The 13,123-nt window shown below is 41.2% G+C and overlaps 1 protein-coding gene across 2 annotated transcripts; it reads right to left on the minus strand.

The window, feature by feature from the left end:
* Positions 1-239: 239 nt before the first annotated feature.
* Positions 240-13,123, minus strand: VDAC2 (voltage dependent anion channel 2). Of its 2 annotated transcripts, none has more exons than XM_064464931.1 (9): positions 12,882-13,123; positions 8,816-8,887; positions 7,723-7,772; positions 5,273-5,425; positions 5,132-5,184; positions 4,449-4,676; positions 3,110-3,260; positions 2,146-2,203; positions 240-1,307 (listed from the first exon to the last, which is right to left on the minus strand). In XM_064464931.1, the coding sequence occupies exons 2-9, from the start codon at positions 8,880-8,882 to the stop codon at positions 1,216-1,218; spliced, it is 852 nt and encodes a 283-aa protein (XP_064321001.1). In that variant the 5' UTR covers positions 8,883-8,887; positions 12,882-13,123; the 3' UTR covers positions 240-1,215. The 2 variants fall into 2 exon arrangements, with proteins under 2 accessions (XP_064321001.1, XP_064321000.1); XM_064464930.1 differs by having other exon boundaries at positions 12,913-13,122.

Here is a 13,123-nt window from a genome sequence, read left to right on the forward strand (position 1 = left end):
GTAATTACATGTATTTAATATATTCCACATTAAAAGCATTCACAGCTAGTTATGTTTGACCTTAAGGGACGTTATGTTCACAGACCAAAATATCCCACATGCTTCTATTCTCTCTTAATTCTGTCCTGGAAAAGCATGAGAGTTTTTCCATTATTCTGCATGTATCTGGACTTAAAATGGGTATCTGCCAAGATTTATTAGTCAAAGGGAAATCAAAATCGGATACATTTTCCTCTGTCTCCATTGAAAATTAAGCCTTTATTTCAGTCATTTTAAGCAGAAACCTCTCACAGCAGTTGGGATAAGCAGGCCAGTATACCGTTACACTGTTACATTCAGTTGCAGATACACGTCTCACTTCATACAAATATAAGCAAAAGGTGTGTTTGTGGCGAGGTTTTTCACCCCTTGAGCAAAAGCACCAAGGAGCAGTTCTTAAACGTCTCGGTGTGCCTGGTACATCATTCTGCACTCTTTGCATCTAGAGGCCAACTAGTAATGCCGTAAATCTTGCCCGTGGAACACGGGGAGTTAGACCGTTGTGTCACAACAAATCTTACCTGACAGAAAAGCACATTCAGCTTGCTTGAGGAATCCAACTGTTTGGTGAAAGCCGTCTATATTCAGTGTTGTCACGGGTGGGGATCCTTAATTGCACAAAGTATAGAGCACTACTTCTTGGATTATTTTAAGTTAAAAGTTACAACTTAACTGAGCACTACCCTCATATCTTAACTCTTAAAATATCTGAGGCACAAGTATGTGTGTGTACTTGTTTTATTCGTAATTTGTCCTGGGATACCAAATGTATTTCTACTTCAGGTGATTTAACAAAATCATTGACCTCATTTCAAAACATCCACTGATCCATTTTTCATTCAATGGCAATATCGAATGTTAAAAGGAACATAAAAACGAACATGCACACAATTGTACAGTTTTCATAAATGTCTATTTCATTATTGTGGGTAGCGCATTAAACAGTTAAATACATTTAAATAATGTTTAAGTGACTGCACTAATGCAGAATTTTAACTAGATGGGTAACCAATTTAACTAGAAACCAGCTAACAAGTAACTGTCTAAATACTTCAAATACAGCTCTTGTTCTAGGTCATCCTTCTTGGAAAAAAAAAGCCTGCTGGTCACATTGGAAATACATTTTAAGGCCAAATTCTTCTGATATCCCTTCTCTGCAGCAGTTTCTTCACCTTTTTAAGCCTCCAATTCCAGGCCAAGACCAAGTTTATGGCCACCAGCATTGATGCTCTTTCCATCTATCAGGGCAGACAGTGTAAGCTTCACGCCTGTAAGATTTTTAAACAGCATGTTTACAACATATGATCCGAGTAGCTTTCATGCAACTCAACCTCTGTCATTACAAGTCCCAGTTGTAGCTCACTTTTTTATTTCACTACTTTCCTCTAAAGATTTCTACAGAAGAATCCATTTACCCATGAAACCTGCTCAAACCTAGTCACATGAATCAAGCTAGACGCTTTTTGTAAATACTGTGCTACAACATGGATATACAAAGCCTCTAACTTCTAAGTACACCAGAGCTCTCCTTTTCTATGTTAAGGTCTGCAAAGGAGGAGGAAAACTATGCATAGATGGACAAACACTTGTACCAAGGAAGGGATGGAATGAAAATACAGTTTTTTATTAGTTTTCAAATAAGGAACTACCAATGGTACTATAGCATTAACAGGTGTTTTCCTATTGAAGGAGAACAAGTTAAGCTCTGGAGGTTCTTTTACCAAACATGAAGAGCAGGAAGTGTGTTCTTTTGATGATTAATCATTATTTCAAGACCTGCTGTCATTCAATGACTGGAGAAAGCAATGCTAAAAAGACAGTGCTTTGCACAGCCTAAAGCTAAGCTATCAAACACAATACAGTCCACCCCTACACAAATCCATGAGGAACATGACGCAGAAATACCAATAGGTACAATGGAATTTGTCTGGTTTAAACACAGGTTTCATGTGCAACGTAAGCTACTGTAAAACATCTGCTTTGCCTTCAAGACAAAATTATTCTGAAGAAGGGAAATAGTTGCATATAAATGCAGAGGTCTTAAATATTTTCTTTGTGATGCATCAAAGATTACGTATGTGATGTAATTTGTGTGATAACCCTTACCTGGCCTCAGGGTCTGGGTGTAGCCCACTCCAACTAGACTAGAATTGTTCACTTTTGCCTGAAAAAAAACCAAGACAAAAGCAATTGAAATGTTGGAACCGATTAGTTCTTTGTCATCATTCAGAAGCTAGAATAACTAGGGCAGCACCACCATCATCAACTTAACCAAATTCTACTTGTTCTTTCAGTATCTCTGTGCTTACTGGTTTCTCTCTTCTCAGCTGTGTCCTTGCCCCCCAACTTACAGCTGAAGTATTAACGTATTTAAGAGCAAACAGAACATAAGGGCAGGCAGAACTATTACTGGAATGTAGGTTGGGGGGTGAACTTCCCTACTCCCCTCTTTTCAGGCCATAGCAATTCACCACCACAGCCTCCCAAACCAAGCCACTTCAGAACAACCCTCCATGTTCCTATTCTTACAAAAGAATTAGTATCCTGCAGGTCCAATCAGTCAAGCAGCAAACATTTCGTAACATCATCTTTTACAAGATGTCCAGAATTATTTATCTCACTTTGCATCACTTCCTCTACAGGATGACTCCAACAATCCAGGTTCAATTCTAACTTTTTAACATACAGAAAACTTTCCACATATTGCCTTTTTAACCGGTATCGCCAGAGTTCCTACCACAAGAACGTGACAGAGCTCCCCAAAAACTGGTTTTAAAAAAAGTTCTGTAAATTTACAGAATTAGACATGAAGGCTTATTTCAGGTTTTTTTAATACATTAAGTCCTCTAGAGTAGCACAACATTTGACAGTCACATTCTAGAGACTTCGCTGTATGCAGCATTAGAGAGTTTAAATACTGCTGGTTTAACCGTAACTGCCTGGATTGTAAGAGTAATTCCTAGAAGACTTCCAGTTTCTGTGAATCTGTGCGTTATTAGTACAGAAGAAGGTCATAGGTCAGGAAATAAGGTGTGCTTGGCATAACCCTTTTGGCTGGAGCCAGACTTACAGAGATAGAAGCAGTGGAATCCAACTTGTATTTAGCCGCAATGCCAAAGCGAGTGCTGTTGCTCCCTGCTGTCCAAGCCAGGTTTACAGCAGTTTCAAGATTGTCGCTCACTTTCTGGTAAATTGACCCACCAAATTCTGAACCATCATTGCTGCACAAATTAAAAAAAAAAGTTAGTTTCCTATATTTACATAATCCCAACTTTTTTTTAACTACTTCAAATTTTTATTCAAATGAGGATTCTGAAAGTTTGAATTGTTTCACATTTTGACAGGAGAAAGGGAGATGAACAAAGGCTTCAGGGCAAAATTGAACTGCAATAATTCGGGGTGGGGGGGACAGAACCCAACAAAGACATTTTGGAGTGCTACAGCTAATTCTCATGCTAGTGTTAAACTAAGTACTTGACTGTAATTCCAGATCACATTCTTGAAAAACTAACAGATAAAGGTTAGCAGTTAGGAAACCGGCATTCTGGGTCCTGTGATTATTGAATGTGTAATATTCCTAAAGAACTAGACAACCTTTTTAAAAATCTGTCACGATGTTTGACATTAGTAAACTGGAATGGAATTCCTACAGCTTCCTCCCATACCCCTCAGCTTCCATAAACCCAGACACAACCCCATCTTCCCAGACCAAAAGAACAGACTTCTACCTCAAAAATCAAGTTATTTCCTAACTAAATGGACAAGAACAACGCCAATTTTTTTTTTAATTTAGATTGAAAACACCATGTTCTTTAGTAGGTTTTGATCAGCTTGCGCTAAAGAATATTTAAGATGCAATGGCAGCAAGTCTGGAGAAAGTTCACGAACAAGATGCCTTACACCTGTTTAGTTACACTGTTTCATGCACTCTTCATCCCAGACAGACAAGGTGAAGAACCTACTCAAAAAGTCCAAAAGCAAAGCTCTAGTCCTGCTCCAGAAACTACTGCTGGCCTACTTAAACAGCACAACACTAATTACTACCTCTAACAAATCTACTGCCCTTAAACTAGAGTCAGACACAGTTCAATTTAATGCAAAAGCTGGAAAAAGCGTTACGATCTGCCCTGCTTAACTGAACTGCACTTCCAATTTGGATGTACATCAGCATTTGGTAAGCTGTAGCATAGGTGATGCTCTAAGTGTTAACAAGCCACAGGTATTTACTGTTGTGAAAAGAGAGATACAAAGTAACATTTGTCATTTATTTAAAGTTTCCTGTTGAAAAACGCACTCCCCTTAACTGGCTTGCAAGCGCCTCTTGACATTTCAAGCATTTGTGTTGTGACTAGAAGGAACAGCAGACAAAGCCTGCTTCTGTAAGTCTGGACACAATTTTCAGTACTTACACATTAGTGTGCAGTTGGAAGTCTCCAGTCTTGTAACCCACAGAGAAGTTATTTCTTGTCAATTTTGATTTGGCACTATCAAAAGTCATCTGATAACCAGCAAGCCAGCCTTCATAACCGAAGACAGCTGAACCATGGATTGCAGGTCCAGCAAAATCGAAGTCAACATCGCAACCTAGGTTTAGGCATTCGCGTTTATAAGCTGACTTAATTTTACCACTTTTCTTTCTGAAACAGAGAAACAGTTATCTTAAGACAAGGCTTTATCTTTCTCAGTGAGCTGCCAAATTCGAGCCGTATGACTCTACACAGTGTATCTAAAGGCCATGCACATGTACCCTCTAGACTGGGCCACAGCACAGCTACCCCATCACAAAAGCACAGGGCTGCCACAAACAGGCACACTCTGATGAATGCAGAGGTGTTTTTATGCCTCCTACAGTCTTCTGAGCATTTCTATTCCAGAAGATAAGCAAAGCGGGCTATTGTGAAACGTCCAGTGCTAACCCTGTAGAATAAGATGTGATGCTGAAGAGCAGAAGCCTTTAGCATTGGGATTTGCTGATTTGGATCAACAGCAAACCACACAAACATCTCTGTCAATACAACAGACCAGATGAACACTTCCTGACCACAGGTGGTGTTACTGCCCTAAATAAGGTTAAACGGTTAAGAATTCTTACCCTGTATTTGGTGAGAAAGTTGTATCAAATGTCAACTTCAAGCCTTTGGCAATCTAATTGAGGGGGGAGAAGATAAGATAAAGCTATAAATTCAGTTCTGCTAGTTAGGTAAAACAAATCAATACTCTCCTAATCTATTACCTGATCTTCAATTGCAATTTCTGTTCCCAGAGTGTTATCTGTGTTCCATTTTTCTGTGAAAGTCAGCCCATACTCAGCCCACTTGTATTTGGTCTCCAAGCTCCCATTCACTTTTCCAGTGTCTGTGTTTGATGAACCCGATGTTGTAAATTCCTAAAAAGGACAGTGTCCATGTTATACAGAAGATACGCATGATCCTGAAAGCATTACACAGTGCCAAAAGGCAAAAGCCCTTTCTTCAGCAAACTCTAAGATCTTGTTATTCTATGCAACAAGTTCAACAACTCTAGACAACTTGTGGGGTGAGAAGGGGGAACACCATGGACAGGAACTGGAGGATTCATGCCCATGTGGAGGCCTCCCCCTCCCCATCTCAGCTGCAGCTTTTCTGCCACTATTACAAAATGTACATGTATGCGACATAACTCAGAAGCAAGACGGTTGTTACTCTAAGTATCATCCTTAAAACCAGAAAACATTCATGAAATAAAAGGTTAAGGCCGATACGCCTGATGAGCAAATTAAACAAACCAAGAGCCAAGAATGCTACAAGGCACATAATGCAAATCCAGTAAAATTCTTTAAGGATCGCACAAGTATCTTCATCATTCCAGTCAACCACCTCCAAAGATAAATTACATACGACTGTAAGATGTCAGAGAACACCATCATTTTTCCAGCTGGGGGTGGGGTGGATGGTGCTTTGGTTTTTTGTTTGGTTTGGGGTTTTTGTTGCTTTTTAAGGGAGTTCTCAGTGTAACCAATGCACCAGCCTTTCGTGCAAACCATAGGCACACATATTCTTACTGACATCTACAGAATTCCTATTCCCCTGACGCTTTGGTTTAATGGCATGCAGGAAGAACATTTATGTTTGAGGTGTGAGCTAAGGCTAGTCTGGTTTTATGCTTCTGGGGAAGTCTTACTTGGAACTCTTGAAAGTATTTAAAAGTTAGTTTAATAAGGAGACACGAGTGATATTGGTAAGTAGTCCCTGATGTCTCTTACTATTTGGATTCTCACAAAGAACAGAATCGATCATTTCTGTGACCACTATTCAGAAACTAAAGGCAGTCCCTAGTACAAGTGGAAGTCTGGTTTGCAAATACATGTTAAGGAGCTCTTTCCACTGAAATATTATTGCCCTTATGGTTTAAGAAGTTTATGATTTCAACTTTTTAAAACACATACGTAAAAATTTGGTCTGACTTCCTCTATGCACAGCACAATTTTCAGACAGACTCCTCGCACTCACCTCCCCCAGAAGGAAACATGGATCTGAAATCACAAGTCCTTACGCATTCCTATCCTCGCAGCCCAAGCCCTACTGCACATCATGAGCACACATGAGGCTGTTCTTTAATGGCGGCTGATCAAGTTTAACCATGGCCAAGACCGTTACTTGTATTGTGTTAGCGAACCACTAAACCATCCACACAGTTGCAAAATTCTAGTAGGTCTGTTTCTTGGCAAGTGACAGGGACTATGCAACTTCAAGTCCAAATACCTTCCGCTTTAACTTCTTGCTTTGTGTTATTCCTACTGCACAAGGTATATGTGACTGCAACCATTGTGCAATAGCTTCAGGAGAAGCAAATTATTACATTATCTCTTATCTCTGCTTTAAAATACCTGCAGTACATACATGCCAGCACTTTCTCCTTCTGCGAAGGATGGTTTTTAAGTGATATGGGATTCACATGAGGGCTTGGATTTTTCAGGTATTTTTACCAGTATTACTGGTAGTCCTCAAAAGAAACAGATAAAATAAGAACAACTACATCTATAATAGGGCTCTTCAAATTGTGCTTCAGTTGGGATACAGGCTTCTAGTAAACACAGCAGATAACCCACGCACCTTGTTTCTAACAGCCAGTTACACTGTTAAAGCTTCCATTTAAAAAAAAAAATCTACCTTTATATCTTGCAGCGTCTGCTCTAGAAATAGATAAAAGTTAGAGGAGGCACTGCTTGCATGACCAAGACATCTTGCATGGAACATTACTGCAACACTTTAATACCTTTAAAGAGGAGCCAAAGATTCAATATGCTAATTCACTACCAGCTACTTCACACAAGCATCAAGATGCCAGAAATTCCCACCAAATACAAACAGTATCAAAAGGTACTTTAGAAATAAATTGTGTGTGCTATGACTGACATATTAAAATACTTCAAAGATGTGTCAGCTATTTGTTCACCTTCAGACATAAGATGGGGGACGCTAATAAACCTTTTTATTTTACGAAGATCAGTAAACAGTGCAATACCCCTGTTACATTCAGAATAAAGTCAGATCTTTAGGGACTTCTGAAATTATTTTACACCAAAAGTTTATCATTCATATAACCTATAAACTACATAACAGCATCTGGAAGGTGTCCTTTCTAACTAAATATCAGAACATATCCGGAAAAAAAATATACTGAATAAAAGGTATTCAAACTCACCACTCCGCTGGCAGATTTTGTTTTCACATCCAGTTTCACCAACCCAAAACCTTAACAGACAGATGTCAAAGTTACACCAGTAGGCTTTAACTAAGCCCATGCACATTTTCCAAGAAGCCAGTCTTCCAAGCAGTCTCAGCAGTGTGCCACGTATATACATATGCAAAAACAACCATAGACCAACTTCAGCAACACTCACATTTTAGATGCCCCAGCGGGTAGAGGAGGCCACTCTAGAACAAGCCAGGAGTTCTGATTTATCATCACCACATAGGAAGTTGTAACCTCTCAGTTGTACACTGTACACTTAACTACCAATCAATGACTTCCAAAAGTAAATTTAGTGACAGACAAAATGCATTCTTTTCTGTTCCTGGGATGGCATCAGCTTTGTAGTCAATGCCACTTGAAGAGCTATCCCAATCCATAGTATCTGTCTCTCAGAACCGAGAAGTAGTCTCTTGAAGTAAAAAAACTGTGGAAGTAAGGCCACTGGGAAATACACAGCCATTGGACTGACAAAACATTGGACACGAACTTATGTTAAAGTAGGTTTTATGGGAGTGTCAGTTCACATTGTTACCCCTAGAGCTGAGCGACAGTCTTGGTGAAAGAGCCCCCACTTGTATTCCCAAAGACCAGAAAGAAACAGCACTGTAAAGGAGGCAGAATTTAACTTGCAACTGCCTGGTATTAAAGCATTTTAAAATGCTGAAGGATTCTTTATCCCTATACCTATTCCTCTTTCTATTCCAAAAATGCTATAATGTTACAGTGGTATGTATTCCTGTCTATATCAATGGATATTGTGGCACAGACACACCAATAAACAAAGCGTACTCATAAGTTAAATTACACCTGATGCTTACATTCTTGCATACTTGTACACTTCTGACATTTATGTGGCTGAAGTAGTAAGATTTAACAGACTTCACACCAAAACAGCCCACAAAAAGCCTCCAATGATCTGTTAGCTGACAGTAATGACATACAAAGAACACACCTTCCTCCTCCCCAGAAACAAAGGCATTTGAGCATTCCATTTTACATATAGGCTTAAAAAGGCATGTTTTATAAAAGGTACTATTCTTACCATATCCTTTATTGAAGATATCTCTGGCAGATTTGCCAAGGTCTACGTATGATGGAGGAATCGCCATTGGAGCTGAAAGGCAATGGGCTAATTAATCATGAACCTTTTACCAGTGTGCCCACAAAAAATGCTACAACTCTCTTTAAAGATACTTTTGAAGGCAGATTCGTACAGGAAGGCAGTTAACAGACAGATGGCTCAAACAATTACATTATTCTGTGAAACACCTACAGATTTTCAGTGACGGCCACTGTGACCACTGAATGTTTTGTTGGCTTTGGTAACCTGCTTGTTGTTTGTTGCTTGTTGAGAAATGCAGATTTCTCCATAGATCTTTAATTACCACAAATCAACTAATAGCTCACATTTTCAGAGTTGGTAGTTACCACCCACAACCAGGAAACTGGAAATCTGAAAGACTGTAATAGAGGCAGTTATTTCCTGAAGTTCCACAAAGTAAAATTTGACAGATACTAATGAAAATTACCCAAAAGCACCTACAATGTTTTATTTTCAAAATGTAAAAAGAGTGCATATCCATTTTTCAACATCATTTGCCCCATATTTTAAATGGTAGACATAAAATTTAAAAAGGAACATCTAATGTCATTAACTAGCAATCAACCTGATGAAGTTTCCCCCCCAATAACATACAAGAGTTCAAGTTTGGGGATCATCTTGTTAGCTGAAAGCTAACAAGTAGTAGGAGTGCTGGGTCAGTGAGAAAAGCTCTCTTTAGAAGTCCCCCTCTCAGCCATGGAGCCTCTGGCGAAGCGTCCCTTAGAGAGCCTGTCATTCAGGACTAGCTGTGACCTGGCCTCCCTGGCCCAACCGAGAGATACCAGCCTCCCACAGGCCCCTGTGGCTCTCCTCCCTCTGAAGATACACTCCATCTGGCCCTTCCCTCAGTGACTTTTCCCATTATTTCAATAGCAGAAGGCCACTGTTACAGAGCCACTGTATTTTGAAGTTTTAAAATACAGAAAACAGCATATTTCAGAGTTAATGACTCCCCCAGGCTGTGAAAGAGAAGAAAAAGAAAGGGGGAGACACACACTACAGGACAGTGAAACTAACTAGATAAGCACCACAAAAAGGCTAAACACAAGCAAACAAAAATCTTATCTTTTCAAACTGATTGGTCACTTCTATTTTGCAGAGAAAGTCAGATTAGCATAATGGACTGTTTATCTTGCTCTTGTGTTGTTTTTTTTGTTTAAGTAAATGGAAAAATATCTTCAGAACCTCAAAAATAACAGAGGCACTACACTCCCATGTTAACTTTCAACTGAAAGCAGAAAAGATTACTTTCATTTTTATACAGTACTTTTAACCAAATATTTTAATTTTCAACACCTGGCTATAGAATTACTTATCTTCTGCAGATCTCCAAGATCATAAGTGTATCCAATAACACTGGATCAAGGCAAGCTTTCTTTCCTCCCCACCCCCAAAAAGTTTCTTTCCACCTTTTCATAGCCTTATCTACAAAAAGGGAAAACTTTCCCAGAACACAGGATTCAGAAAAATTAAGCAGACTGTTGTTTCAGAACAGCATTAAAAAAAAAAAAGAAAAAACCACACACCCTAATTACACCTTCCATATACAGCCTAGTTGTATAAGCTGCTACTGTTTATTAAAAAAAAAACCAAAAAACTATTTTAGCAAGCAATGGCAAGGCACAAGACTGTTTATCTTTCTACAATTTCTAATGCAGTAAAAAACCCTTCTTTAGTACAGAGTTCTAGCCCCTACAACCAGCTCACCATAGCAAGACATCCATTGCTTGCTCAAGAACATAAAACAAGTCTGTTTTTCCACAGAGCTAAAGTAAACTGTCTCAAAAAAAAAAAAAACCTGAACTTGGGCTAAGCCTTTTTAAGTCCATAATAAATAGCATAAGTCTTGAGGTGGGGGAAAAAAAGAAAAATCTATAGCAGACCAGATACTAATCCCGGTGACAAGAGATTAAATGGTTCCTATTATTTATTCAATAAGAAGCAGCAGGTGGTAGAGCAAATTATGAGAAAGCGTGGGAACACTGCTCTTCCCCCTCTAAATTTCTGCTGTACGACAACTGTACAATTCATTAACAGTTTAAAATAATTTAGAGAAGGTTTAGCTACGTATTTTTCCTTTAATGGATAGCTCTCACTTCTAATTAGCACCTTCAAAAGAATTATGTTTAGTTTTAAAGTTTCATACTAGTCTTTAGCACACACATTCTCCTACAGTATAAATAAATGAGCTTTTTGCTTTTGTTTTCAATGTTTCCAACCTGACTAGACAACCACTACAGACAAGAGATTTATGCTAAGCAGCAATGTTCTGAGAAGTTAACAAACTGGTATCCATGTCTAAATTCAAAGGATTACTACAGTAAAAAGGCTACTGCCGTTTTATCTGGCCTAGTTAAGCATCCTCCCTGCTGCAAGGAAACCAACCAGTATTTGTCAGATATTCCAGCCTACAGATGCACGTTTTTAATAAAAAGTTAAGACGGAATACAACTGTCCCACTGCTGTTCTAATCCTATACTAACAGGGATGGAGGAGGCCTAAAGGGGAAACCAAGAGTTAATTTGGGGTATACCAAGTACCTGATAAGCCAGTGCCATCATCAGAATGCTCATTAAATGAAAACAGGGAAAAAAAAAAAAAATCATCCCTGTGTCCTCCAGTGTTGGAAAGTTAGCTAAGCGTGCAAATTCTTGTACTCAGAAGTCATTTTCAAACCTATTTTGAAGTGTCTTTCACTTAAAAACTGCTGATTAGAAGTGACTAAAATGTAAGTAACATTTAATGACAAGGTTTGTTGTGAAAGCAACTATCAGATAAACTTATTCCTCGTTTCAAATATACAGAATCTACTTGAATCAAGTGGGAGCTCCACCCTGATCTTTGTTTCATACCACCCTAAAAAACAAAATTTAATTAATCTATTACTCAAAAGCCAGAAACATGCTTTCTTCTTCTGTAAAAAAAAAAATAAATCCCAAGATGGTATATTAATGTGGATGAAGAAAAATGTAATGTTATCAGAATTATTACATCACAGTTTTCCTTCGAGGTAATATTTCAAAACCCTCTCATACCCTACAATTAAAGGAACACAAAGGACTTCTATAAAGATTTCTAACAATTTTAAGATCTCAGGATATTGAAGATCAGGGTATAATAAAAAAAACAACCTAAGTATCCATGTAATTTAAGAAAAAAATGGCAATAACTACACCGAAATTCTGTTTCAGTAGCATCAACAGCAACAAAGAAATTGATATAATTCAAAAAATACTTTGCCAAAATATGCTGGGCCCAACAATGACCTTTAGACTTACACTGCTAATAAACCTTAAAAATAAAATAAAAAACATAAAAACCACCCCATTCCCCTCGGTTCAGCTCTCCCTCCCGGCACCGGGAGGCGGGCCTGCCAGGCTACCGGCCGCGGCCAGGACAGTTTAGGGACCCAGGGGAGGAGGGGGAGAAAACGAACAACGTGGTCAGAAACCGAAAGCTGGGGTAAAGCTGGGCCTGCCCGGAGAGAAGGGCAGGGAGCCGGGGGTGGGGGGGGGGGGGGCCCGGTCGGGGCGCCCGCGGCGGCGGCACAGCCGTCCAGGCAAGGGAAGGGCAGGGCAGGGCCGGGCCCGGGCGGCGGCGGCCAGCGCCAGCTCCTTCGGGCCCGCCGGGCCTCCCGCCGCTCCCCGAGCCTCCCGGCGGGCCTCCCCCGTTCCCGCCGCTCTCCAAGCCTCCCACCAGCCCTCCCGCGTTCCCGCTGGCTCCCGCCAGCCCTCCCGCCAGGCCCAGCGGCGCCCGCCGCAAGGTGAACTCCTCCGGGCGGCCATCTTGGGCATCCCGGCCTGACCCCCGCCCGCCCGCCCGCCCGCCCGCCCTTTATGTAACCGCGGCCCGGCCCCGCACGCCGTGCCTGCCCTGCCCGGCGTGCGGGGAAACACACGCACACACGCACCCCCCGCGCACCCCCGGCACCGCCCCCGCCCCGCCGTCAGCCCAGGCGCTGGACAAGGCACCCGCGGCCGCCTGCCCTTCCTTCCCCACCGCCCACCTCCCCCGCTCCGTTGGGGCCGGCTCGGCACCTGGGCAGCGGGGCCGTGCGGAGCGCAGCGGGGCCGGGGCCGTGCGGAGCGAGGCCGGGCGCAGGCGTGTCGGGCCGCGCTGCTGCAGCCGCTGGCACTGGAGGGCGAAGTGAAGGAGACACCGATCCGCCCGCCCGCCGCCGCAGCGCAGGACCCCAACCACCCGGGGCCGCCGCGCGCACCGCCTGACCCGTACGCTGCGCCGCACCGC

This window comes from Phalacrocorax carbo, chromosome 13 (assembly GCF_963921805.1).
Source record: "Phalacrocorax carbo chromosome 13, bPhaCar2.1, whole genome shotgun sequence".
Taxonomy (NCBI): Eukaryota; Metazoa; Chordata; class Aves; order Suliformes; family Phalacrocoracidae; genus Phalacrocorax; species Phalacrocorax carbo.